The sequence below is a fragment of the Brachyhypopomus gauderio genome, chromosome 17 (genome assembly GCF_052324685.1).
Source record: "Brachyhypopomus gauderio isolate BG-103 chromosome 17, BGAUD_0.2, whole genome shotgun sequence".
NCBI lineage: Eukaryota > Metazoa > Chordata > Actinopteri > Gymnotiformes > Hypopomidae > Brachyhypopomus > Brachyhypopomus gauderio.
This window is the reverse complement of record NC_135227.1, coordinates 3128827-3153947: the sequence shown is the minus strand read 5'-3', so window position 1 is coordinate 3153947 and position 25121 is coordinate 3128827. Positions and strand designations below refer to the sequence as shown.

The following is a 25121-nucleotide window of genomic DNA, read 5'->3' as shown; positions in this document are numbered from 1 at the left end:
TGCAAACCCGGGGAGCCGATGGGCAGCAGGTACGAACAAGTCAACTTGGCACCAACGAATAACAGCCACCCCCACAACGCAGGAGGCAAAGGTGCGGTGTCTGACTTAAATAATTATTTTGGAAATTCAAGAATAGGCCCTTGCTTTGATCAACATGGCGGACAACAAAGCTTTGGAGCGGGTTTGATGTATTCTACTCCTAATAATGTGGAAGCAACACCAAACTCTCACGACGCGTACCATAACAGCCAGTATAACCAGTACCCGGGGTACCGGCACGGCTACGGTGGCGCTGGGTATGCCGTGATGGGCCAAAGCGGCAGCTCAGCCTCTAATCACGCCAAATCTACAATGTCTTCATCTGGTAGCAACGTTGGAGGCTTTCAGAGATTTCCGGGACAGAACCAGCATCCTTCGGGCGCAACACCGACGTTAAACCAGCTGCTTACGTCTCCCAGTCCCATGATGCGCAGCTACAGCAGCGGATATTATGAGTACAATAATAAAGATATAAGTTCTCAGTACGGGTCTACAGCGCCTGGATGGGGGTGCCAGAGAAGTCATCCAGGAGTCAGTTCTGGGAACAGTGTACAAAGTATGAGCCGAAACCAGGTAACTATCTTATAAAAGTTTGCCACAAATGCATGACAACCCAAACACGGAGTCATCAAATGACTATGTGTACTTGTGTGATCAGTTTCCACAATGTTGTTGTTTAGGGATCTTTGATGTGATTGCTGTGTTGAGTGGCTTGGTAAGATTTTTCTCTGTGTGGCTGTGAACTGAATAGTCTGGTGTGGAATGTGTATTTTATAACCCCCGCTAAACCTTGAAAATGACCTGTCTGTAATTGCGACGATTTGGACATTAAATATCGCCAACAAAATGCGTTTTATGGGCTTTGTTATTTGGGAGGAAAAAAAATCAATAATCATCCAGACGATCTGTTTATGTGATAAAAACCTGTCTTGATACGCGGTTCTATGTCCCACACCCAACAGCAGGCCTCGAGTGTTCGCTAAAATATTAGTACTGATCCAATCCATAATCTTTCGTCAAAGGCCTATCATGTGTTCAAAGACGTTGGTCTTTGCCGGTGTGATTTACACAATAGATATGTGTATATATGTGTGTGTGTGTGTGTGTGTGTGTGTGTGTGTGTATATACTGTATATATACTATTATACTGTATATATATATATATATATATATATATATATATATATATATATATATATATATATATATATATATATATATATATATATATATATATTGCCACTTCAATACCCTGAAATGTAACAACAGTGTCTGTCATACATTACGCACGCGCCCCTCTCGGTGACAGGCCGCGCTCGTGCGCGCTCGAGAGCTCAGTCCTAGGTTGAGATTTGAATTGTGGAGGTAAAGTAACAGAGGCGCGCTCGAGACCGCCGCTTCCGAGTTCACATCAAATCTGTCATCTGATTGGCTCGCTGTATCCATGGGGCCCACATGTAAATAAACGCGCTGAACGGTCGCTCTTTCAAGAGGCTGCTGTGTTCTACTGACATACTTAGAAGAATAGTGTTTCTTTAGTAAAATGGGTCCTGTTTTCTTTATCTAAATATATTTAAACAGATCTTCTCGTCAGAATAATTATTGATCAGTTAGGGTTTTACTCCAATTTATAAAACCCAGTAACTTGATTCCAGTTTTGAATACATTTTGTAATCTTGAATTAGTTTACATTTTATTTCTTATTTGTTATTATTGCTCAGTGTCATATTATTAATATGCTATTAGTGTATAAGCAGTTTCTTTAAGGTTAATCTTATTGGTATAAGATTAAGTATACCACAGAGACTAACTTTCTACCTTTTTATTTTTAACATAGAATTTCTTTTTCTGTGTTATACCTCATGGACTCCACATCTTTTATTTTAGATTTTTATTTATTTTATTATAATTTTTATTATTATTATTATTATTACTATGGTTACCGTTATTTAAAACGTGCACTTTTTATTATTATTTATTATTATTATTATTATTATTATTATTATTATTATTATTATTATTATTATTATTATTATGTTTACCGTTATTTAAAACATGCACTAGACACAACTTCCTGAAGAAGAGACTCAAGATACATGGTGTTCCCAACCACTAGGCTAGATGTTTTTCCACAACATTATAATTGTGCACATATAAACACAATAACCTTGATTTCACTCACGTTTGGGTGTCTCGCACAAAGCTGGCTGCTGTCAGCCATCATTTTCAGCAGCGGTAGGGGCTACGGTTCCAGGCAGAGCAGTGGACCTGTGACAGCACCCACGCTTTGTGTTTTGAGAGTTTGTTTACATTGCCGACTCTAGCTGTGCTGATTAGAATGGTCTGAGTGAAATTTTAATTTGCTCTGTTGCTCCTGATAAGAGCCTGGTGATGTTTTCATCTTCCAGGATGAAATGCGACATGCAGGAACATAATTGGCAGATGGTTTATCCCAGGACTGCCCATGGTTTTGTTGAAATGCCAATTAATTCCAATTTTCCATAAAAATTCAGCTGTGAATATGTGCACAATATGTGTAATTAGCCCTGTAATAAAATAATTGGAGATTGAAGATTTTTATTTCAGTTCAGTGGAAAGTATTAGGGTCAGAAGCTGGAAAGCGGACATGAACTGACTTTGTATTAAAACGGCTGGTAACCTAAATCTTAAAATCATTTACACACCTGAATACACTGCTGATCTGATTGTGCCTCTAATGTCATCGCAAGAAAAATGCTCATCACAATATTTAAACAATGTGAAAGCTGTGAAAACAATGCAAATACTATTATGTAACATTTCTCAGCTGCCTTTGTACATACTATTTAATTAGACTATTGTTTTTTGTTTGTTTTGACAATTTTAGTTGCCACCAATTTAGTTTCATTCATGTCAAGCACCCACCTACTCAAAAGACAAGTATTCAACCAGCCATGTCTTCTGAAAGGGAAGCTGAAGGCATGATAAATTTAAACATAACCGTTCACAATGTGGAAAGCTCTGGGTGGACCTAAATAGCTTCTCAGCATTCATGCAGGAATCTCTGTTGAATGGAAGCGAGAGGAACTTTTACATCGTGCTGCTTTGTGCTTTGAGTCCTGGTGGCTGACCAGATAGAGGAACTGGAAGAGCTTCCCCATTCTTCTGTGTATAAGGTGAATGTTCTCACAAGCTGACTTCTTCAGTTATCTTAGGTTATCTCTATATATCATAGATTAGATGTCGTTTGCTGTTCTTTTAACCCAATTTCTTAAAATTGGGTGCAGTGAATGGACATAACCAGGCATACAATATAGTGAATATTCTGCATATGGTCCAAGAGTCAGGCTGGAGTTACTGCTGTAGACCTGTTGCTCAAATTTACTTTGTAAGCTCTTAAAGAGCTCTGGTAGAATAGCAGCGTGTTACCGAATGTAGTGGAATAATGTAAACGCTATGCATTCTGCAAAAAATTCTGTGTGGCTCGTTTTATAGGGTTTTACGTTACCAGTTTAAATTACAGACTCGTTAGAGGGGTAACGAGTAAACTGACCGTTTGCTGTCATGTGTTGTGTTGGTGTTACAGAACAAAAAGCCACCCTTTAACATACCCTGATCAAAAGTACTTATAATAATAAGACCTGTTAATGCACTATTTAAAAACAACAAGGGGAAAGAGTTAATAAGGAGAACTTGAAGGGATACATATGCTGTGGGAATATTCAAACACAAATCAGTTACATAATGCTGAAACTGGGTACGATAGATCACTCACAGTCGCATTTCCAGGGGACCACCCAGACATAGTCTCCGCTTTGCTTTGAATCACCTACCATTCTGAATCAAGCTAGCTGTGATTTCTTTTCAAGGTCTATGGTGGCATGCATGTTGTAACAGTTTCTTGGCAGGTAGGCACAAATGTACTGGAGTGTTTGACGGTCCTCTGAAAAACTGACTTTGGGATGCAAACGCACACACACACACACTGGGGGATGTGCTGGGTTGTTTGCTGGTGCTCTCATCTGCACTGCCAGCTCTGTCTCTCGCTGGTTATTGCGCTCCACAGGGGTGTGAAGAGGAGCCGCGGAGTGCAGTTTTTGGGGAGCCGATGGTAAAAAAAAAATAATGGGGGAAAGTGTCTCTCCCATTTGAACTGCGGAGGCACTGCACATTGTTGTGATTTTCCTCCCATAACAAAGGTAGTGAATTCCTGCACATCTGAAAACTACATACACCATTACATGTTTCATTGTAATGAGTGTAGTAAGTGGTGTCTCCAATAAATCAGCTGTGACTTCAGACCCCTGCCCTCCCCTTTCTCTCTCTCTCTCTCGCTCTCCATCTCTCTCTTTCTCTCTCCCTCTCTCTCCATCTCTCTCTCTCGTCTCTCTTTCTCTCTCCCTCTCTCTCCATCTCTCGCTCTCTCTCTCTTTCTCTCTCTCTCTCTTTCTCTCTCCATCTCTCTCGCTCTCTCTCCTGTGCCATGTCTTTCTCAGCATCTCTCTCTCCCCCTCTCTTTGTCTCCCCACCTCTTTTTCTCTTTCTCTCTCCCCCTGTGTCCCTCCCTCTCTCTCTCTCTCTCTCTCTCTCTCTCTCTCTCTCTCTCTCTCAGGGTCTGATGTTGGTTCGTGTCAGTCATTGCCGTTGGTTGGGCAGGAAGCCAGCCCTGTAGCCTCACCTCTGTGATAGGCTGCCTGACCTTCACACATGTAAATTAGCCACGTGCCGCTCTTGAATGGTAGAGCGCCGGCTGCTGCCCTCCCCGAAGGAAAGGGAGGCTGAAGGGGGGGGGGGGGGGGTGGGGGGGGATTTTTTCCGCTCCTCGCCAGCCTGCTTCTCTCCCATGGGGATTCCTAAACCCCTTATGTCCTCCAAGCGGGGAGGAGAAGAGAGGAGAAGAGAGGAGAAGAGAGGAGAGGAGAGGAGAGGCAGGAAAAGCAGGTCTGTAGTCTAGAGGGAGGGCGGTGCACTGCGGACAGCCAAGGAGAGGGGTGTATGTTTTGAAGCCCAGTAGGTTTGTGGGTGAACATCTGGTGGTTTTTTTTTAAGCGGCGTGCTGTGGATAAAGTGCCTAACGCTTCCATGTTTCAGGTTAGGTGGTATAGTAGTTCGCCTCAGAGGTGTTTGGACATAACCTTCCGGTCTCACATCTTTTATTGCCTGCTTGGGCCGAACAAAGGTGCGTGTTTGTCCAGGTTTAGGATGGTGTCGTTTGACATCGACGGGCATCGATTAGTGTGGTTGGCCGTGTATGAAGGTGATGATTTTCTATGCTGTGAGAATGGCAGTGGTGCTGGACCACCTTTGGCTGATGGACATGTCGTCTCTCACACATTTGCACAGACTGTCTAGATGAAACACAAGATCGTTCCTTCGCCAAAGCCCCTGGATGTATGACCGTACAGCTTATTGAAATGTTACATACACCATGATCAGTTATGTGGCTCATTTCATTGACCTAATTAATGTGCTGCAGAGTGATGGTTGATCTTGGTGCCAAGATGTCAGCTTGCAGACTGTATTAGACATTTCCTGTTTTATGCACTACGGCAGTTGTGGTTGTAATCAATAAATGTGCTAATCCATAGATGTCTTCGGGTGTATTTACAACTTATGGTTCAGCTGCTACCTCAACAAAAGCAAAAAGAAGAGTGTTGTTTACTGTAAAATAAATCTAGGTAGTCAGTCAGTACAATGGAAGCACTCGTGTATGGCCATTAATCTATTTAATAACTGTCAGATTAAATAGAGAAGGAAATGCCCCTTTTATTTGACCAGGAGAAGGATGCTTGCTTGGTCTTTTGATGAACATCCATTTGCATTGTAGGATAAACATTCAAAGGTTACTATAATGTCAACTGTATGTCAGAGGGTTCTCTGTTTACAGTTTTGTAGATCACATTACCATAATCAATAGTTTGGGTAGCTGAATGCTTTGTTTCCCAGTGGATATTTGTGCCTCTTTTTGAGGTGCTGCTGTGTCTCCATTTTAAGCTGAAATTGATGTGTTGGAGAGATGACACCCATACACTTCTGAGCTTTTAGCTAAATTAAGACGACTCCAGGAGAAAAGCCTTTCACGCCAAGCCCAATGCATTACAGTCCTTTGCTGTCTGAGTATCATATATTTCTTTTTTCTCGCTCTCTCTCCCCATCTCCCTCTCTCTCTCTCTCTCTCCCCATCTCTCTCTCTCTCTCTCTCTCTCTCTCTCGCCCCACACCCCCTGCCCCCTTCCTCTCCTTCTAGTTGCTTTTAGTCAGAGATCTTGCACACTCAGCTCTATATTGTGTGATTAAGTCATAGGTCTCGGTCCCGTAATTAATTCAGTCCTGTGCCTTTCTGCACATTCGGCTGTGCCACCTGTGTACAGTGCTAATCACGAAGGTGGGCGACATCGGACAGGACAGCTCGGCCCAGCGCACGCCAGACCCCACCGCCGCGACACCGCGGCCCATGATGCAACAGGGAAGACCAGGACTCCAATTAAGTTGTTTAACTCCATCCCTTAGCAAATGTCCCTGTTCCCTGCTAAATGTCATCAGCTCCCTGTCCTTGTTTCCACCGTCCTTCTCTCTGACCTTCTCGCCTATCACTACTGCACCATCATTCAAGTCATTAAGCATTAATGATGAATTGTTTCATTATGTCAGTGGAAGAGCTAAAGTGATTCAGTCCAATTAGTGGTAATTAAGAGCTGTGGGGGCCAGAGGAGTCAGAGCACAGATGAGCTCCAGGAAGGGGGTTTGGTTTGGAAGGTGACATGGGTTTGCAAGTCAAGGGTTCGATTAATTGACCTTTCACCTTGTCAGCACAGTGCCAGCATGGGAGGGCTTGTGAGGGAGCACAACACAAGAGTTGTTGCCAAGAGTACCCCCCCCCAAAAAAAATATATATATAATAATTATGTAAGATCTATGTTTACTTGTTCTTGGACTAGCCAGTTAGTGAGGTTATTATATTAATAATTTATTCTGGACAGGTTAACAATTATTCAATGTGGATCATCTTTATTTTGGATGGGTTCATGATTATTTATTGTTACTTTAGATAGTTCAGTTTTTTATGCAAAATATCTCATGTCTAGGTAAGCCATGCAGCCAAGATTTTTTATTTTATTTTATCAGTATTGCACGTTTTTCAAAGGAGGACCAATATGTATTTTGTTTAGCTATTTGACAACCTTGCCGGCTAGTAACCAATCGGAAAAGTTCTGTTTCCTTTTCCATATGAATGTTTTCCTCACGATACCGTTCCAGAACGCATACGTTTCCATTATTAGGCTCGTGCACGGTGACGCGTATGCAATAGTGGCGCGTGATTCCTGCACGTTCCGCGCGCGCACCTCCATCTATTTCCGTCGGATCCTTATCTCACCGTGTCACGTGCTCCAGTCGAGCTAAACTACGGGTCCTGCGCGCATCAGAGGCCATTAGGCATAACGGCCTTCCCGCGCGCATGTCACACTTCGCATGTTATGACACTTATTTTATGACTGCTTACATATCAAATATTTAAATAAACAGAATAGGGGCTGGCTGTTGCCGGAGGGGGGAGTCATTCATTTCCCGGGCGGCGAAGATAGCAAGTAGGTCGGGGGTGGGGGGGGGGGGGGGGTGTAGTAGAAGGAGATGGTTTTGCAGGGAAGAGAAATGCTTCGCTTGGCTCCAATCAAAGTGGTCGAGGACTTTTTTGGGGGGGAGGATTTATTTATTTATTTGTTTGTTGCTTACGCCCAGAAGCAGTGGCGACAGAGTCATCCGTCAGCGTTTCCGTGGAGCAGGGGACGGGGGGCCCCGGTGACTCGTAAAAGCACGGCCTACTGCCGCCAGTGAATATCAATTGTGCACCGAGGAGAGCAGACGGCAGGCAAAAGTGGGGAAAAAACAACAGTTTATTATTATTTTTTTTATATAAAAACAGAAAACCTAGTACGTGCAGGAGGTAAAAGAGGGGAGCTGATTTATTTGTCTTTCCTCGAGAGCACGTACCTGTCGGGGGGCCGGTACGCCTGTGATGGTGGGAGGGCCATTACTGTCAGGCTAATCTTAAAATAATTAATTGAGAAGTCGGTGGTTTTAAAGAGTATTGTAATTGAATCCTAAATTAGGTCTGGAAAGAGGACATGTCCTGTTTTACTATGAGTCTGCTCTCATTCTGGCTCTGAGCGTCGTGGTTATTGGCATCTGTGAGAGGAAGCTAATGATATGTATAGTGGAGAAGAAAGGACCATCTATAATTCATTTTTCTTCTTTGAATTTAAATGATGTGTTGTGAACACTGAGATAGGATCTGATGTCCCTGTGAGTAGGTAATTCTGTCAATATGGCCTTTTTGTCTTGTAAACAAACATGCAGCGTGTTGAGGAACAAAGTAAACAGAATGAAACGCATAAATCCTGCATACAATATGAATAATTTCAGAGGCATGAAGTCTAGGAGGCTGTGTGAGAAAAGAGTTTCGCATTTTTTCGTCTGTTCTGTATACTTTCTGTGGATGAGTCAACGTAGCTGTGTCGATGGTTTTAGAGCTGTGTGTAGCTGTGTCGATGGTTTTAGAGCTGTGTGTAGCTGTGTCGATGGTTTTAGAGCTGTGTGTAGCTGTGTTGCTATGGAGGGTCTTGAATGAATGTCATTCCTATTTTGGCATCAAAACCAGTTGATTTTTTTTTCCGGAGGCAGATAAATTCATCAATAAGTTGTTTTCTTTGTCTCAGTGGGTGCAGATTGAAGATGGTGATGTCTTTCTTAGTTTAGCATAGCGGCAGGGACAAAAGTAAATAAGCTGCGTTCAGCAGAGGAGGGTAATTTACCTAGCACCATGGTTCTAGTGTATTGCTTATACATATGTAATAGGTTTAGTTCGAATTGATTTAGTTGTTGTTTTGCGAGTGATTCAGTATCTTTTAGAGTGTGTATTTCCTCCAAAAAACTTAAATTAGATTAGAGATGCGAAACTAAATCTTACAGAACTTTTCTAATGATTCATTATACATTATACATTGACTATGTAATATATTGAATATAATTTACTTTGTATATCTGCTAGCCTTTGAGATCTTGGACTGTGTGAGGCCTTCCAGTAAAAAAAAAATTAAATGCAAACTGTATGATGAGAATACAGTTATAACACAAGAAATACAGAATTGAATAGAAACGAATAAAATTATAAAACATTCTACATTTGGTATTTACGCATTCAGCTCATTTTCCCTCCATTCTATCAAGAACTAGCAGTCCAGTGCATTCATACTGATGGTATGCTAACACATTTAAGCTATTGCACTGTGTGTTATGTGACTTCAGGATAATCACGGAACTATTGGATTCATTTGACTGTATTGTTTAACAGAAGAGTGTCAGAGCGCCAATATCTTAACCCATCCCTTTTCTGTGATTTGGGATCGCGGTAACAGAACTGAACTTCATGGCTTATTCACCCGCCTTCGACCTTTTGCATTGTCCGCACTGCTGAAACGGGTTTCCTGGAGAAATCTCAGCCCTTTCTGTGGAAAGTGTCTGTGTTTGGGCCAGTGCAATGTGATTTCACTTAAAGCGTGCTGCTCAACAGATGAGTCAGACTGCAGCCTCTTCACTAAGGAGGATCTCCGGATCAAAGCTTCACAGAAATGTGCCCTCCATAAAACTACGCCTCCCACGTGACTACTGGAGAAGCCTTGTAAAAAATAAATAAATAAATAAATGAAAAACAAAAACAAAGGTTTTGTGGTTCGAAGTCAGGTAATGCTTCAGATCAGTTCGGATCAGTGTGTCACGGACTTGGGTAAGGCTAACAGATACTCTATATCTGGAGTGCCGAAGCCCTTTCTGATGATGTTTTTGGCCCAATGTCCTCCTGCAGAAACTGCTTTGCTTGTCAAGTGCCTTTGCTTATATTGTTCTGCCCCAGTCAGCCTTGGCCCCTGGTGATTACATGATGGGTCGGTTGCGATGCTGAATGCTCTCAGAAAGCAGCGGCGCATCTCCGCATGAAAGCACAGCAGAGCCGGCTGCCAACGGTCAGGTCCTTCACAGGTGCAGCTTCACGTTCAGTAGATTGAACTGCAAAAAGAGATAGAAAAATATACCCCCGGGCAACGTTGTATATTGAGTGCTAAATTTGTTGTCGGTATAGCTATGAAGTTGGAAATGAGTTGGGGGATAAGGTTGTACAATAAAGCTGTGGTTTAGACTTTAAGAGCCAGGAGTTAGCTAGCAAAATGATAAAGGTAAGCAGTAGACTGGGTGCCTGACATAAATGTACCCGAGCAAAAGGTTTTACAAACGCCACTTTAAGCAAGTCCTTTTACTGTACGTTTAGGTCTTCAAGCTATTTGTGTTCCTGTGTGCAGATGTGTACAGTTGGACCTAAATAACAATACTAATAGGTACAAATTAATAAACAAATGTGAACATAATTTACAAAATAGGTACAGTACAACATTTATATGTAAAAAATTAAATGTGTGCCAGAGGGTATTTTTCTGCCTTCATTTTCATGCTTTCTAATCTATTCTAATATACCCTTTTATATAATATTTTATTGCCAAATTTATAAGTTTAAAAATAGATCCGTACATTAGATTTGCTGCTTTTGAGCTAGCATGATTCTGAGGCTGTTACAACATCAGGATACATGGAATATGAAGAGTGTGCTCTAATTTAAACCAAGGTGGCCATTTTCACAGGAGAGCACCACTTAATGGGTTCAGTGTCAGTGCTGTTACACTTGCATATAGGGCGTGGCACTGAGTGAGTCCACGGAGGAATGGCGGTGGGCATGAAGTCAGGGTGGGGTAAGGGTGACCCCTGAGGCCGGGCCCACTTGATTGCATAGCACTGGCCCGGCATGTTCGAATCTGGCTCTGTGATTGATTCAGAGATCTTAAAAGATTGAAAAAGGCCTTGGCCCAACACTCTGCTCTGGGCTGGCCTTGAGAGGTCACGGGGGTCAAACGCAGGCTATATCCTTGCAGCTCCCAGGTCGACGAGCTCATTCTGTTGGGAGCGAAGACATTAAGAGGCCAATCAGCCCCCAAGAGTTCTTTCCTCTGTCTGCCTGGGGTTCAGAAATCCTGGTCCATTGTTCCTGGGGACCGCTGGCCCACTCATGTCTCATCAACTCTGTCCAAGAATCAGCGGAAGAACCGTCGTCCCACAGAGAGACCGTCATCCAAGTCTGCTGGCAGCTTGTCCACGGGACACCTAAGCAACGAGGCACGGAAGGAAAAACCAAGGATAGAAACCTGGTGAGAGGAGAAAAAACAGTGAAAATCTATTTTTTCCTAATTAACTTTTAAAATTTCCCGCTGAGCAATCAGGGAGCTGTGGCACAGAGTCCAATAATGAAATCAATTTGGTCGGGATTGTTTCAGGTGACTTAAATGAGTATCTCATAAGCAGAGCAGGACTGAAGGTCAGAATATCTGTTTTGCTGCTGCTCACTCGACAGAGGAAGTGGACACTGAGACTGTCACTGCTCTACTGGTGCTGGTAGCTAAAAGATGTTTTCCTAATGTTCTCCTAATGTTCAGAATACCTCTTTAATGTTGAACAGTGGGCAGAGAAGTCTTGGATTGGCTATGTCCAATGGGCACACAGAGAACTAACTGTTAATAGAGACCTGCCTGGTTACAGAGATGCTTACAATATTGCCCAAAAGAAACGTGCCCTTTGAGCTATGCCTTTCTAATTAGAACTAATATTTGTTTATTACTTCCCCCTTAACAGCAAGTGGCCAACATTTTTTCATGAATGTGTTTGGCACTATGGTCTCATTTACAATGCTGGGTTGGCTAAAGTAATAAAGCATGACTAGTGTTTGAACGGAGGTGATTTCCTCGTAGGCTGGACCGAATGCGAATTTATTACAACCATTTTGTTAGCACCTCCCAGCGAGCGCTACCAAACAGAGGCAGTTGGAGGGAATCTCGTTGTTTCTCGTCTCACGGAGTTCCTCAGCCAGGAGGGGCGCTGGGGTACCTGAGTGCAGGCTTCATCTGGTGCTCCAGCTGCCCTCCGATAAACAGCACTCCCGAGGAGCTCCTTTCGCTGCCTAATTCTCACAGGCCGAAAGGCTTTCATTTGTCATCACACAGACACCGGCCGCGTCCTGCGGGTGGAGGAGGGGGGTGGGCTGCCGTCACTGCCTTTGTCATGTTCTGGGCTTCAGAAGCCGGTCAGCAGAGCTCGCCTTGATGTGTACCTCTGGCAGCCCTGCGATGGCTCTAACTGCTGAGTAATTGCTGTTCACGCTGACTCGGTGAGACGTGCTCACTACAGCAGAGAAATGCACTTTGTTGACTCAGTGTTCTTTCGTCAGGGCCAAGAGTTGACCTCTCCTTAGGGTTTGTTTGCAAACTTGTTTTTATTTATTTCACCCCTTCGCGCAGCCGTTTGTCTTGTGAGCTCGGGTTGTGTGTGTCTGCTTTTTCGCGTGAGCTTTATCTCACACTGCCGATGCTGGTTGAGTAAAAAGCTTTCAACTGAAATTCAGAAAAAAAATTGTTTGTGACAGAGTTGCCTGCTTTCTCTCTCTCTCTCTCTCTCTCTCTCTCTCTCTCTCTCTCTCTCTTTATTGCTCTCTGTTTTCTCCCTTTCTCACTCTGAAGGCTCTGTGCAAGGTTCACAGTGCACGGTCTTTTTTCTTCCACACACACGGGGGATGTGGAGTAAACCCTGGGGTCGTCCATTGAGGGCGTCCTCACCGTTCTCCTGCCTACTCACAGCACACAAAGGCAGAGTGATTATACACATGCAGCAGCGCACAATGTCGTGATGGACTACCGCGTGACAACTGCCCTCCTTCTGCCTGTGACTCTCTCTCTCTCTCTCTCTCTCTGTCCTCCGCTCTGTCTCTCCCTCTTTTTCTCTCTGTCTATCTCTGTCTCCCTCTCTCTCTCTCTGTCTCTCTCCCCCCCTCTCTCTCTGTCTCCCCTCCCTCTCTCTCTCTCTCTCTCTCACCCTCTCTCCCTCTCTCTTTCTCCCTCTCTGTCTCGCTTATATAATTTCATGCCGTCCCATCTCTGGCTGGCCTTCAAGCCTAACTGCCTTGGCAACCAAAGACTAGAGCTTTTTTTTGCACAGAGGCAATTTACCCTGCACAAGGTCTCGTTGGGCTCGTGCCACTGAGCACTGACATTTACTGAGAGACATTTGACAGCAAATATGACTGTTAGGTTACAGACAATTCTTACTCACTTTAGACATGGCACACCCACCACTTAAGTTAATTTGTTGATGAATGAAATGCATGGAACGTGTAAAGCACACACACACACACACACACACACACACACACACACACACACACACACACACACACACACACACCACAATTGACATGCAGAGCTAAGGACATAAGGGTTGGTGTATGGACTACATTACATACTGAACAGTAAATATGAGGTGTCACAGCAAACACAGTGTGATATACTATGGGTTATAGGTACTCAGACTCTTAGGAAATGTGATCTCTATGCTACCTAATGGTAACTTAAAGTGATCTGTATATCTATATAATGCCAGGACTGAATTGGAGTGTCACTGAACTGACTCTGTGGCTTCATGGAAATATACTTTCTTATTTGGCATTTTGTCCGTATATATAATATATTTGGTGTAAATAAATAAAAAATTAAAAAGTTTTATATATGCTCTGATATATATATATATATATATATATATATATATATATATATATATATATATATATATATATATATATATATATATATATATATATATATATTTATTTATGCTTATCAGAGCATATATAAAACTTTTATTATTTTTTTTATTTATACCAAATAAGTGTTTAATTTTGACAACTAAGAGTTCAAATTCCCATCCCTTTCCATTTGATGACATCAATATTGTCTTTGCATCCATTAAATTAATTTTCTAATCTTAGTCAGCAGGAGTGTGGAATTTGCTGAGATTACTACCCAGGCCTCACCGCCTACCCAGGGTGCCTCCTGCTCTCGTTTGAAACAGTGGCTCCTGTTTTCCCATCTCGTTTCGTAGTGCAGAGATAGTCTCTGAGCCACCTATTTCTGAGATTCGACAGAGGAGCTGGAGTCATCTGGCAGTGGCTGTCCTGAACTCCGAGAGGGCCCCTGTCTCTGCACACTCGCTTGTGTTTATCAGAGCACTGTTATTGTGCAGTTTCAGAGTTTTCTAGGGCTCTTTTATCTTATGTGTGCATGTGTTGTCTGAGTTGTCTTAGCTGGTCTTTTTTCAACTAAACCACACAGCAGTTGAGACAATTAATTAAACTCGTCTTTACAGCCAATATTTATCGTTCGTAAATGACCCGTTAAACTATACTTTTATTTTTATGTTCTAGCTAAACAGTTCTATCGTACACCCATATATTTAACACAATATACATCCGTCTGTCTAAAACAATGGTGTTTACCAACATGTGAAAAGTAATTCTGCCATTTTTAAACAGGCATCTACTCTGAGGAGGTGAAGTGTGCTGTGAGCGAGTGTGTTAAATCCAGTGAGCTATGAATTTCCTTTCTCTGAGTCTCATGAAACAAATAATGCAGGTTCAGTGTCTGGAATCCGCATTTCCACACGCAGCCTCGTGAAGAAGGCGCGTGGGGCTGAGACACGACCACGCTGCATTTCTGCACGTTCCAAATGGAATTATGATAATATGCGTTTGCACATTACCATTTTAATGCTCATGTGATCTCAGTATGCAATGTGCTGGCTTGTCATCTATTTGTTTTTGTAGCTCGTGGTTTCTCCTTTGCTGATTAACAACTTTGAGCATTAAAATGAAAGGATTTAAAACATTTTGAAGTCATAAAATCAGAGAAAACACAACTTGGAGAAGCAATTTAATCAAATTTGGCAGTATATTTGTGACCTAATTTTGTATGTTGTAGAATAATAGCTTTATTTTGCAATATACTCACGGGAATTTGAAATAGAGTGAGTTCATAAATTTAATTTCAGGTTTATTACTGCCTTATATAGTCCTACATTAAAACACTAAGTGGATGGTTTTTCTTATATAGACAGAGCTAAAAACATTCAAGTTCATATCTTTGAGCCATGACTTGCTGCTCAAGATTTATTTACCTCATCTTCTCTAATAATTTTTGCACACCGGCATCATGAGTAGAGTGTGAAACATTTTATGTTTTAAATGCTGTTTTAAAGTTTTTACTTTGAGTTAATTTATTCTTGTGATACTTATTGCAGTTACTGTAATAACATCGAACCATCCACAGTGAATGTTTATTTTGAGTGTTCCAGGTGTAAAATGTGTCTTTTTGGCCTAATTGTGTTGCCGTCCCTGTTTACAGTGGTGTGCATCATGTCGTGCTGAAGGGGTGCTAGATTAATCCTGGAGGTTCCTGCGCCAGGCACAGGACAGATTGGTTCTGGCCCAGCTTCCACTGACCTCCTCGTGCCAGCGGCAGTACCAAGGATCACATATCCACCGTCGCTTTGGCCACAAACCCACTGATGTTGCCAGCGCGCGTGCTCCATTCTCCTGTAATGACACCCTACAAGTCGCGCCGGTCGTTTGAACAAGGAGCAGGCGTGACAGTCTGAAAGAGCTAAACACTGTGGGCTAACAGGGCCTCCCTCTCTGCCTCTGTCTGGGTGGGCTTGCGTCTCCCCGGGGGGAGTGACATAGCTAGATTTGCTTGTGTTGCACTCTACATTTTCATCCCTTTTCACCTCCTTCCTCTGGCAAAGCTACTCCACTTGAGCGAGGCGGGTGGGTGGGTGGGGGGGGTGATGGAGACCTCTACTGTGGCCCCATCGCAAATGGCACAGTTCCCTGTGCCTCCTCGTTCATAAACACTGCCCTTCAGCCACTGATATGCCGCTAATTGATGGTGCCAGGTCTCTGGATGGACTGTTGAAAGCGGAATTTACAGGCTTGACTGGGCAATGCCTTCTAATTGTTCATTATTGGAAAAGCGCTTTAGAGCAGTGCTACAGCACTGGTGTCAGTGCCCCCGCGAGGCCTTTGCAAAGCAGTGCCTATTTACATTAACTCACAAATGTGTTAGGGGTTTGCAGGTGTCATTTGATATGTGAAATATGACATGTAAGATAAAATAGAGAAGTGATGGACGTCTATGCATGTATTAATCAATTAATATTAGCTAATGTATTATTTTGGCTGGTTAACATGGCCTGACTAAGTGATGGCTTAGCAACTGTAACATTTGTTGGTGCACTAGTATATAACCTTAGTATACAGGTATACCCTATGCCCTAGTTTACCCTAGTATACAGGTATACCCTATACCCTAGTTTACCCCAGTATACAGGTATACCCTATACACTAGTATACAGGTATACCCTATACCTTAGTTTATTCTAGTATACAGGTATAACCTATACCCTAATATACAGGTATACCCTATACCCTAGTTTACCCTAGTATACTGGTATACCCTATACCAGGGGTGGCCAACCCGTCATAGACCAAGAGCCACTTTTCTTACTGTGTTACGGAAAAGAGCCACATCGTACATGGGCGAGTGTAATCTGTTGAGAGGGGGGGGGGGGGGGGGGGGGGGGGGGTGCAGAGTGTAAATTATTAGCTGTGAAGACAGTCAAATGCGTGTTTTCCACTACGCCGGTTTTAAAAGTATTAGCGGCTCGCTAGGCTTGTAAACTAACCGCGCACCACGAAAATGTAGCAGTGTGTCGCCCCGTTTGTGCAGGTGAGCCCGTGGACCGGCTGGGAAGCCGCATGAAACCAGGCAAAGAGCCGCATGCGGCTCGCGAGCCGCGGGTTGGCCACCCCTGCCCTATACCCTATACCCTAGTATACAGGTAAACCCTAGTATACAGGTATACCCAATACCGTAGTTTACTCTAGTATACAGGTATACCCTATACCCTAGTTTACTCTAGTATACCGGTATACCCTATACCCTAGTATACAGATAGTATACAGGTATACCCTATGCTCTAGTATACCCTAGTATAGAGAGAATTAGTACCTACAAGTCTAAGCCATTTGTGCTAGTATATGCACTACTTACTTCCTGAGTGTCAAATGCAAACTACACGCAAGATGTGTGGTTTACATTTTCACAGGGTGCGTAGTTTACATATGACATACATGAATGCAGACGCAAACACTATATGTAAACACAGAGTGGTTTCACAGTCATCAGTCAACCCATTGACCCATTACGGGGTGTCTGCTGTGTTCTTCTCCCAGCTGCGTCATGCATAGGGGGACGTCGTCCCCTCTCTGGACAGTACACACAGGGCTTATCCTGCCAGCTTTGTCCGTAGACTTCTTTCTTTCACTTCTCGTTGCTGTGAAATCGTTCCATACCACCTTCTCATAACCAATATTCATGTTTATATTATTTAAGTGATGATATCAGTTCACAGTTCCAGAACCACTCGGTTTATGTAGGTTTATTTGTGCTGTAAAGGTGCTAAAACTAATTTATATGTTTATTATTACAAGTTATATGTTATGGTTTTATGTTATATGCTCTTCTTGTAGATGTGCACAGCAAAATATAATTTGCTCTGTCTGACTGACTGGTTCCCTGTTGTTGATGTCTACATGCACAGGAGTCACTTTGAGCATGGATGTAGTAGATAGCAAAACCTGTCTTTATTTTCCCTGCTTGAAATTCACAATACAGTTTAATGTGATTTTTGCAATTAGAATTGATTCAGAATGAAGACACCTTCAAGCTTTCAGGCATTTTCTGTTGACGGAAAACAAATGTTCAAAAGCAGAATCGTACTGTTCGGACTTCCTGCGTTTCAAGATTTCAAATAGCCTGTACACTGCGATGCCACTCAACTAACTGCTGTGAATTCCCTAGAAGCGTTTGAACTCGCCATGATACAAACGTGTGTGTAAGGGTTAGCTGTCGTTTCCCTATTCTGATTTGACTCCATTATGCATCACAGTTGGCAAAGCACCAGGGAAGTGTGGTTTAAAGTGCTATATCAAGTCACTTTTTTTATTCTCCCCTTGGTTTTCCGTGCACAATTCCGCGGGTTTGTTCCCCGGCATCTCCGATGCATTGTTTCTTGATTAGGCCTGGCTGCCTTTGAAAAGTGCCATTCTCCAGCACACAGCGGGGCTCATATTGAGTGCAGGTATTGCTCAGGGAGGCAGGAGACGAGCTGCAGAGAGACCCAGCTGACGGAAAAAGACAGTGGGAACAAATGCCATAAATCATCCGCGATTCAGCCCGACGGAGAGGAGACATCAGACCTGACATAATCTGCCCCGTCGTGGATTCCGTGTTTTGGGTGACGGATTAATGTTAACCTGACATGCCGGAATATTCCTGTTGACTCACCAAGGGACAGGGATGGAGGTGGGGGTGGGGGGGGTTCTAAAATAAATGTAATGCTCACGAGGAATAAACCGCCCCAGGCAGAAAGTGTCTTTTCACATTTTCCCTTGCTCGCTTGCTGAAAGCAAAAACGCGAAGTCACTCGATTTCCGAAGCCAGTTCAGTAAATGGCGTGTCTTGTGCTCTTGTGCGTTCCAGGTAGGCTCGGTGGACTTCATGGCCATGAAGCGCTCCCAGCTGTATGGGATGGGTGGCAGTCCGTACGCCCAGCAACAGGGCGTGCCCTACCCCAGCCAGCCATATGGATCACCTCCTCCACACAGATACCCAATGGGAATGCAGGGGAGGGGCCAAGTGGGCATGGGTGGGATGCTGTATACTCAACAACAGGTACGCTCGCTCTCATTAGACCGAATATATCACATACATATATGGAATTGCATGTACTGGAATTCTGAGATCCTTTGTGTCATTTTGCTTTTGTCGTTGTCATTTTGTGTCCTTTTGCCTTTGTGATGCTTTCATTTGTTGGGAGTATCCCAGAGACACGATGGCTGACACTAAACATTTTAGAACTCGTACTTCAGATTGTATTGGGGAGGAATGCGGTGTGTACTGTTGTATTTGTTGATTTCGTGTGATGCTGAGCTGGTTGCCTATAGCCTGCTGTGATCTGTTCGGTCTGCCTGCTCCACTGAATCTGCTCGGCCTATTCTGAGTCATTCTCAGTGAGTCCCTGCCAAACTGCTATATTTAGCTAGGGGTTGTTCATCTTCGTTTTACTGTCTCTGGAGGGCTGTTGGCACACATGATCTCAGCCTGACCTCCCATAATCCCCACAATGATGAACGAAAGTAGAAAATGATGGAAGAAAGTAGAAAATGTGAAACAAAACTCTCGTAAAATCTGTATCTTTAAATCAAAAGAAGAAAAACTGGGCTTAAAGGGATATGAAGTGATCCAGACGTGTAGTCAGCAAAAGAAACATGTCCGTGGCGTTCATGTAGCTATGGTTTATCCAGCAATCATGGTTCTTGGAACAATATGATTGTTTACTTACTCATATCAGTGTTTGGAGTTTAGTCTCTTGCGAGGATTACCATTGTACCATTTAATCTCTGAATAAAGTTGGACCTCTGGAGTCTGATATTCTGGATTTGACTGGATTGTAGGACTTGCCAGTCTTATGTTGGAGAGTTCCTTCTCTAATCTTCCCAAGACAGCTTCAGCCTCTCATTTGGCATCAGTGTGTACCATTCAAATGCATTGGGACTGAATTCTAGAGAGTCCTGAGGTAAAATAAACGTACTAAACACACTTTCCCACATTTTATTTACTTGGGGAGGAAGACCACTGGGTCGACAGTCACACAGCAGTCACAGAAAATAATTAGATTAGTTGTTATTCTGTGGCCAAGGGAGATAAGTTATGATTATCGCACATTAACATTAAAAGGAGAACACTGTTGGGTAATTGTGAAACATAAATAGCTAAAAGCAATAAGTTTATAGCCATAATAATCTGTTATTAAAATTGTTCTTTTGGATAATTTGCAATAACTATGGAAAATTAAGATGTAAGTATTGTCTGCCTGATCTAAAGATGAGTTTGACATAACCAAGAGAGTAGATCTCAACTGAGCTGGAACAGGGATGATATACAGAGTTTTCCCATAATGCCCTGGGCACATGGCAGCATGCACAACTCTGTGTACTCAGGCCGTGTGGTCCTGCGAGCCAGGACTGTGTCACTCGGCATGTGCTGGTGACCCCAACATGCTCCCAGATGCTGTCCTCTGCTGCCCACTGTCTGCCCGCCAGGTCTTAGAACTGAACTAAGAAAAGACACGCACAAAGTCTCAGAGTCAGCAACTGCATGTAAATTTCCTGTACAAAGTGATAATTTATACAGTACATTCGGAATAACCATGCTTTGGATATTAGCTTGAGTAGCTTGTAGCTTGAGGACAAATTTCTGTGCGGAGAGCTGAGGAACCTCATCTCAGCTCCACAATCTCTGCGATCGCTGCGTATTTATAGTCATATATTTACCGTCATCAGCTCTGGTAACGTGAATATGTTTCCCAAATCCCTTTTCTACAATGACATGCGGGTTTTTTTGCTTCTAATTTGCAGTGCATGCTGGACCTTTTAGCCTGTGTAGCATGAACCGCTATTCTTCTTTTATTTATTTATTTCCTCGCTCCGGTCGACACGTTCCATGAGCTTGCTCGGGCTGTGAGTCCAGAGCTTTCACCATCGTCTATCTTCACCGATGTGTCAGCCCTTTCACTGGCTGTGGCCTGCACGCTGAGGGTGGTTTTCACACTGCTCTCGCTCTCTCCCGGGGGAGTCCTCCTCGCCTAGGGCCACTGTGAATGAAGCTGCCAAAGATAGCTACACAGGAGGAAATGCTGTCCTTATACCGAGGCTTTAGTGTAGATGGCAGGAGACATCTCCAGAACATCACATTCGGTCAGTTACAGCGTCTGCCACGATTCCCCCTCCCCCCACCCATTACCTTTCCCTGAGAAGTATTCAAATATTGGCCGTGCATTCATCTGGGCAGAGAACATTAGGCCTTGAACAAATTTTGAAGATGCAGTGAATTAGATAAATGTCTCATCTGTCTCAGAATGATCCAGGGGTAGTTCAGGAAACGGAGAGCAAACAGGAGAAGGGGGACTGGCACGAGGGCTCGCACTGATGACAAGAGTTGGTCTTCTTTGTTTGGAATGAAGATGAAAGTAGAAGGTCTGCCAATTCCAGTGCAATTTCCTGTGATGTCAGTGTTGGCAGTCAGAGAGGAAAAAAGAATTTGAAGGCAACATTAGCGTTTGATGTGAAGGGAAGAGAGAGATTGCCTGTGAAATGAAAGAGGGAAAATGTGTCAACAAGCCAGGAAGGAGCCATTACTGGTAGCTGCTGCCTGTTTCTTCGCCCGTTCGCCTAAGTTAATAGAATCCAGCCATTATACAGGAGTGGAAATGGTGCCCTGTCCTCTGCTGTTCTCGTGCAATAACAGCCTTTGTCATTTTGGTTTTATTCTCTTTGAGACTGGAGGCTCAGGCCGTCGCTGATGGCTTTTTACCTAAAGGAAACCTGCAGTTGCCTTAACATGCGCTTCCTTCTTCATGGGTTTGACCTTGCCGCATAACTGCACCATGTTCTCTCCTCTCATAAAAAAAAAAAGTTTGAAGACCCTAAACAAATGGAATGCCATCATCTCGCACCAAACTACACCAGCTATTTGGAATTAAAAGCATAATTTATGGCCTTGATTGCTCTGTGTCTGCGTGCCAGTAAGGAGGAGTCCGGGCCCGTTGAAGCACTTAGAAGTGGAGGCATTGTCTTTGGGGTTAATGTACTGTATGGTGGTCAGGACGAGCGATGGCTTACAGGGACCCATAAATTATGCTGCACCGAAGCAGGTTGACCACGAGCCCATTCAGCTCCGTCCACAGATGCACAAGGCTGCACTTCAAAGCACACCGCTCCGCTTACGGCTGGCCCAAAGACCCCTGGCTTTTCCAGACAATTAAAACAGGAGACGCTACGAACTGAGCGGCGTGCGGCGGGGACGGGAATGAAAAAAATAAAATGAAAAAGGATGCAGCCTTGAAATCATGGCTGATTAATTGCGGCACCTCCTGCTCCAGGAGAGATGAAGTTTCAGGATCAATTAATTAGTGGGAACCCAATGAGCGTCGATGGCTCTAATGGTTTGTTCTCATTTGTAACTTTTATTACCTTGCTGTTCTGTTGGCCAAGCCAATCAACTTTGGGGAAAGAAATGTGTCACATTCATTAGACGGAGATGGAATTGTGCATTTCTGTGGTCCCTCACTGGGGTGATGCGTGAGTTTTATTCCACCCAAGTGTTGAGTCCTGTAGCTTTGTCTTTTATTACCACATTAGCTTTTTGCATAATATGTTGCTAATAATGTACCCTATTTTATTTGAATTTTGCTAAGCCTATTTCAAAATGAGAATGAGATTTAATTTTAGCTAGTCCTTCCACCTTAAATAGCTTAAGATGCCCACAGCTTGCTGAGGCAGTCAAGCACAGGTTAAGTGGGCTTCTGCTCAGGGTGCCAACTGCTTTCTTCAGACCGTTCAGTGTCTAGAGACAGAAAGTAGATGCTTTAAGAGGTTTCTGGTGTTTTAAACTTATCTCTGCTTTTGCAATTATGTTTCATTTTGATCTATTCCTCTGCCAGTTATCACCTCCAAAAAATTAGCATAACTAAAATGCCAATATTGTTGCTCTTCAAGTGTGTATGATTATTTAAATAACACGTTTTTTTCTCAAGACAACAGATAGCAGTTCCTGTCAAGTACTGTAAAAAGCTGTTATTACACGTGATAGATCGTAATCCTTCTTTACAAGAGTGAAAACTCATTTGACAGCATTGTAAACTATACTCTCACAACCCATGTAGTACTTTTTTGGTAGGGTGTTATTACTTGCCCTAATTCTAACCACAAATTATAAGGTAAGATGTTTGACTAGCAATATGAGGCCACATTCCTACTACATAAGTGTAAGTTCCACAGACACAGCACAAGAGCTGCTTGAACAATTGAAGTATGCTGGCCATGACTCTAAACAAATCATGTAGATGTCTAGTTGACTGCTGTGCTCTTACATAACCTTTGGCTTAGAAGTGCTGAAAATTGCTGGATGTAACATTCTAAGTGTTATGCTCTTACACTAATAGTCTGTCTCGGTTTGCTTCAGATTTCAAAATATAACAAAACTATGGGCCTTCTAGCTGGGGAACTGGCTGTAATTTAATACTGACAGAAATTTGAAGGAGAAATACACTGCTCGGCTTGGTGTTTAAAGATTTAGTGAAAAGTTATGAAAAATGATTTCAATTCGTGACAAAAGAATCTGTTTAGTATTTTCATGCTATATATTTAATTGTGAGGGTGACTGTACTAATGTAAGTAGAAGCACCCATGCTAACGTGTAGATTCCATCATATCTACAGACATAAATACCTAGGAATAGGTTGTATATGTTTTTTTTTGTGTGTTTGGCGCTGTCCCTGGGCTGTGGTGTTTTATCCCCATACGGTGGTGTGTTGAGGAGCTCAGCATGGCCTTGGCAGCCAGGCGAGCCTCACGGCCCAGCTGGGATCAGAGGAGACTGGGAAAGTCTGCCATCCTTTACCGAGGGATCAGAGGCTAAATTCCCTCTTCCAAGCTTGCTGCCGTATTCGGAATTGGCCGGGGAAGTGAGTTGTTTTTTTCTGCACAAGCACTGGCTCCTGCCCTCTCTTTCTTTCTCTCTCGTTCTCTCTGTCTCTGTCTGATTTTTTTTTTCTCTTCTTCTTTTGCTCTTTCTTGGCCTTGGAGTGGGGTCAGGAGTTTAATGGGGAAAACATTTGAATTGGTGACACTAAACCGGAGCCACAGCGACGGAGCTGGAGTGTTTTAAAGCGCATTAACCCTCGCCACCTCCCCAGTCTCTCCGCTGCCACGGCAAACAAAAGCGTCCGCTGTCGGAATGATTAAAAAAAAAGGCCATTGGAGAGCAAAGTCCTGTCGTTTGTTGCCATTGATTGGACAGAGCAAATGGCACAACAGTGCTAATGCATCGGGGGTGCTGAGTTAACAGAACCGAGACCTGGTCCAGACGAGAGCCTGCAGTGTGGGGACTTTGGATTAAACGCAAGCTATTATCAGAAGAAGAGCTAAGGAGAAATGAATCCTCCTGTTGTAGTCGTAGGTTAGAGTTTATTCGTTTTAATTAACATCTTTAAATCCGGATCCCATCGGCCGTTGAGGTATTCGTTTATCAGCGCGGCAATTTACCTGAGCGAATGGTGTCATTTGAATGGCAAATAGGCACATTAGAGAGAGAATGTCTGACCTGGAAAATTCACCTCCACAAGCACTTCAAACACTCCTAATTCCCCTTTCAAAAACAGGCCTTTTCAGTGGGACATGCACAGAGTACTGTGAGTCCCGGTGTGATATCAGCCTGGTGGCATTATGATAGCCTCGTTTTGATCCACTGACTTTCCTTCCTTTCATACTTACTGAAATTGTTTTTACTGTGTGTGTGATGATTTTTAGGGCGCTCTTCATGACAGCTCGGCGACGGGTGTGTGTGAGTGAGTTTGGGGTGGGGTGGTGTGTGTGCGTAACAGGACGGGACACTGTCCCGCTTAATGTCTCTTGTTAACGCGGTCGTGTGTTTGCGCGTGGTCCCTCTGTCTCTTTGTTTGCCAAAGCTCTCCAAGGGCAGCTCATTCTTGATGCGTCAAGTGGCGTGTGTGTTAGTGTGTGTGTGAGAGTGTGTGTGTGTGAGAGAGAGAGAGCAGATCAAACGCGGCAGGCTGGGGTTAGTCACCTTACGCCAGTGGCGATCTAATCTCTCCTCCTCTATGTTTAATCAGCAGCAGGGCTTGTTTATTGTCATGTCAGTTCGCTTCTCATTTGAGTCTGCCGCGTCTACGTTTTGTGCAAATTAAAAAACCGTGGCATAAACAACGGCCATCTTCGGCGGGGTCTTACCTCATTCCGCTGTAAAAAAAACTTTACTGTTAACTTGGCAACGTGTATTTTTAATAGTGCCATGAAATGTAAATAATGGCTTTATGTTAAGTGACAGCAAATTAAGTTGCTCCACTGGTCTCTGAGATGTGGTCTATGATGTTGTCGATGAAGGTGTCTTCCTCCGAGCACCATGACGGCACGGATTCATCTCCGCCGGCCGCGTGGTCCCTCCGCGCTCCTGACTGCAGAGACGTTAACGGTCAAGGCGTTAAGG

General features: G+C 43.4%; 1 protein-coding gene across 1 annotated transcript in view; it reads left to right on the top strand.

The window, feature by feature from the left end:
- LOC143481137 (AT-rich interactive domain-containing protein 1B-like) overlaps nt 1-25121 on the top strand; it is a 42641-nt gene that overhangs the window by 812 nt on the left and 16708 nt on the right. Inside the window, exons 1-2 of the mRNA XM_076979078.1 lie at nt 1-612; nt 18537-18728. The exon at nt 1-612 is cut by the window's left edge and continues 812 nt beyond it. Coding sequence (XP_076835193.1) covers nt 1-612; nt 18537-18728 — 804 coding nt within the window. The remainder of the gene's footprint in view (nt 613-18536; nt 18729-25121) is intronic.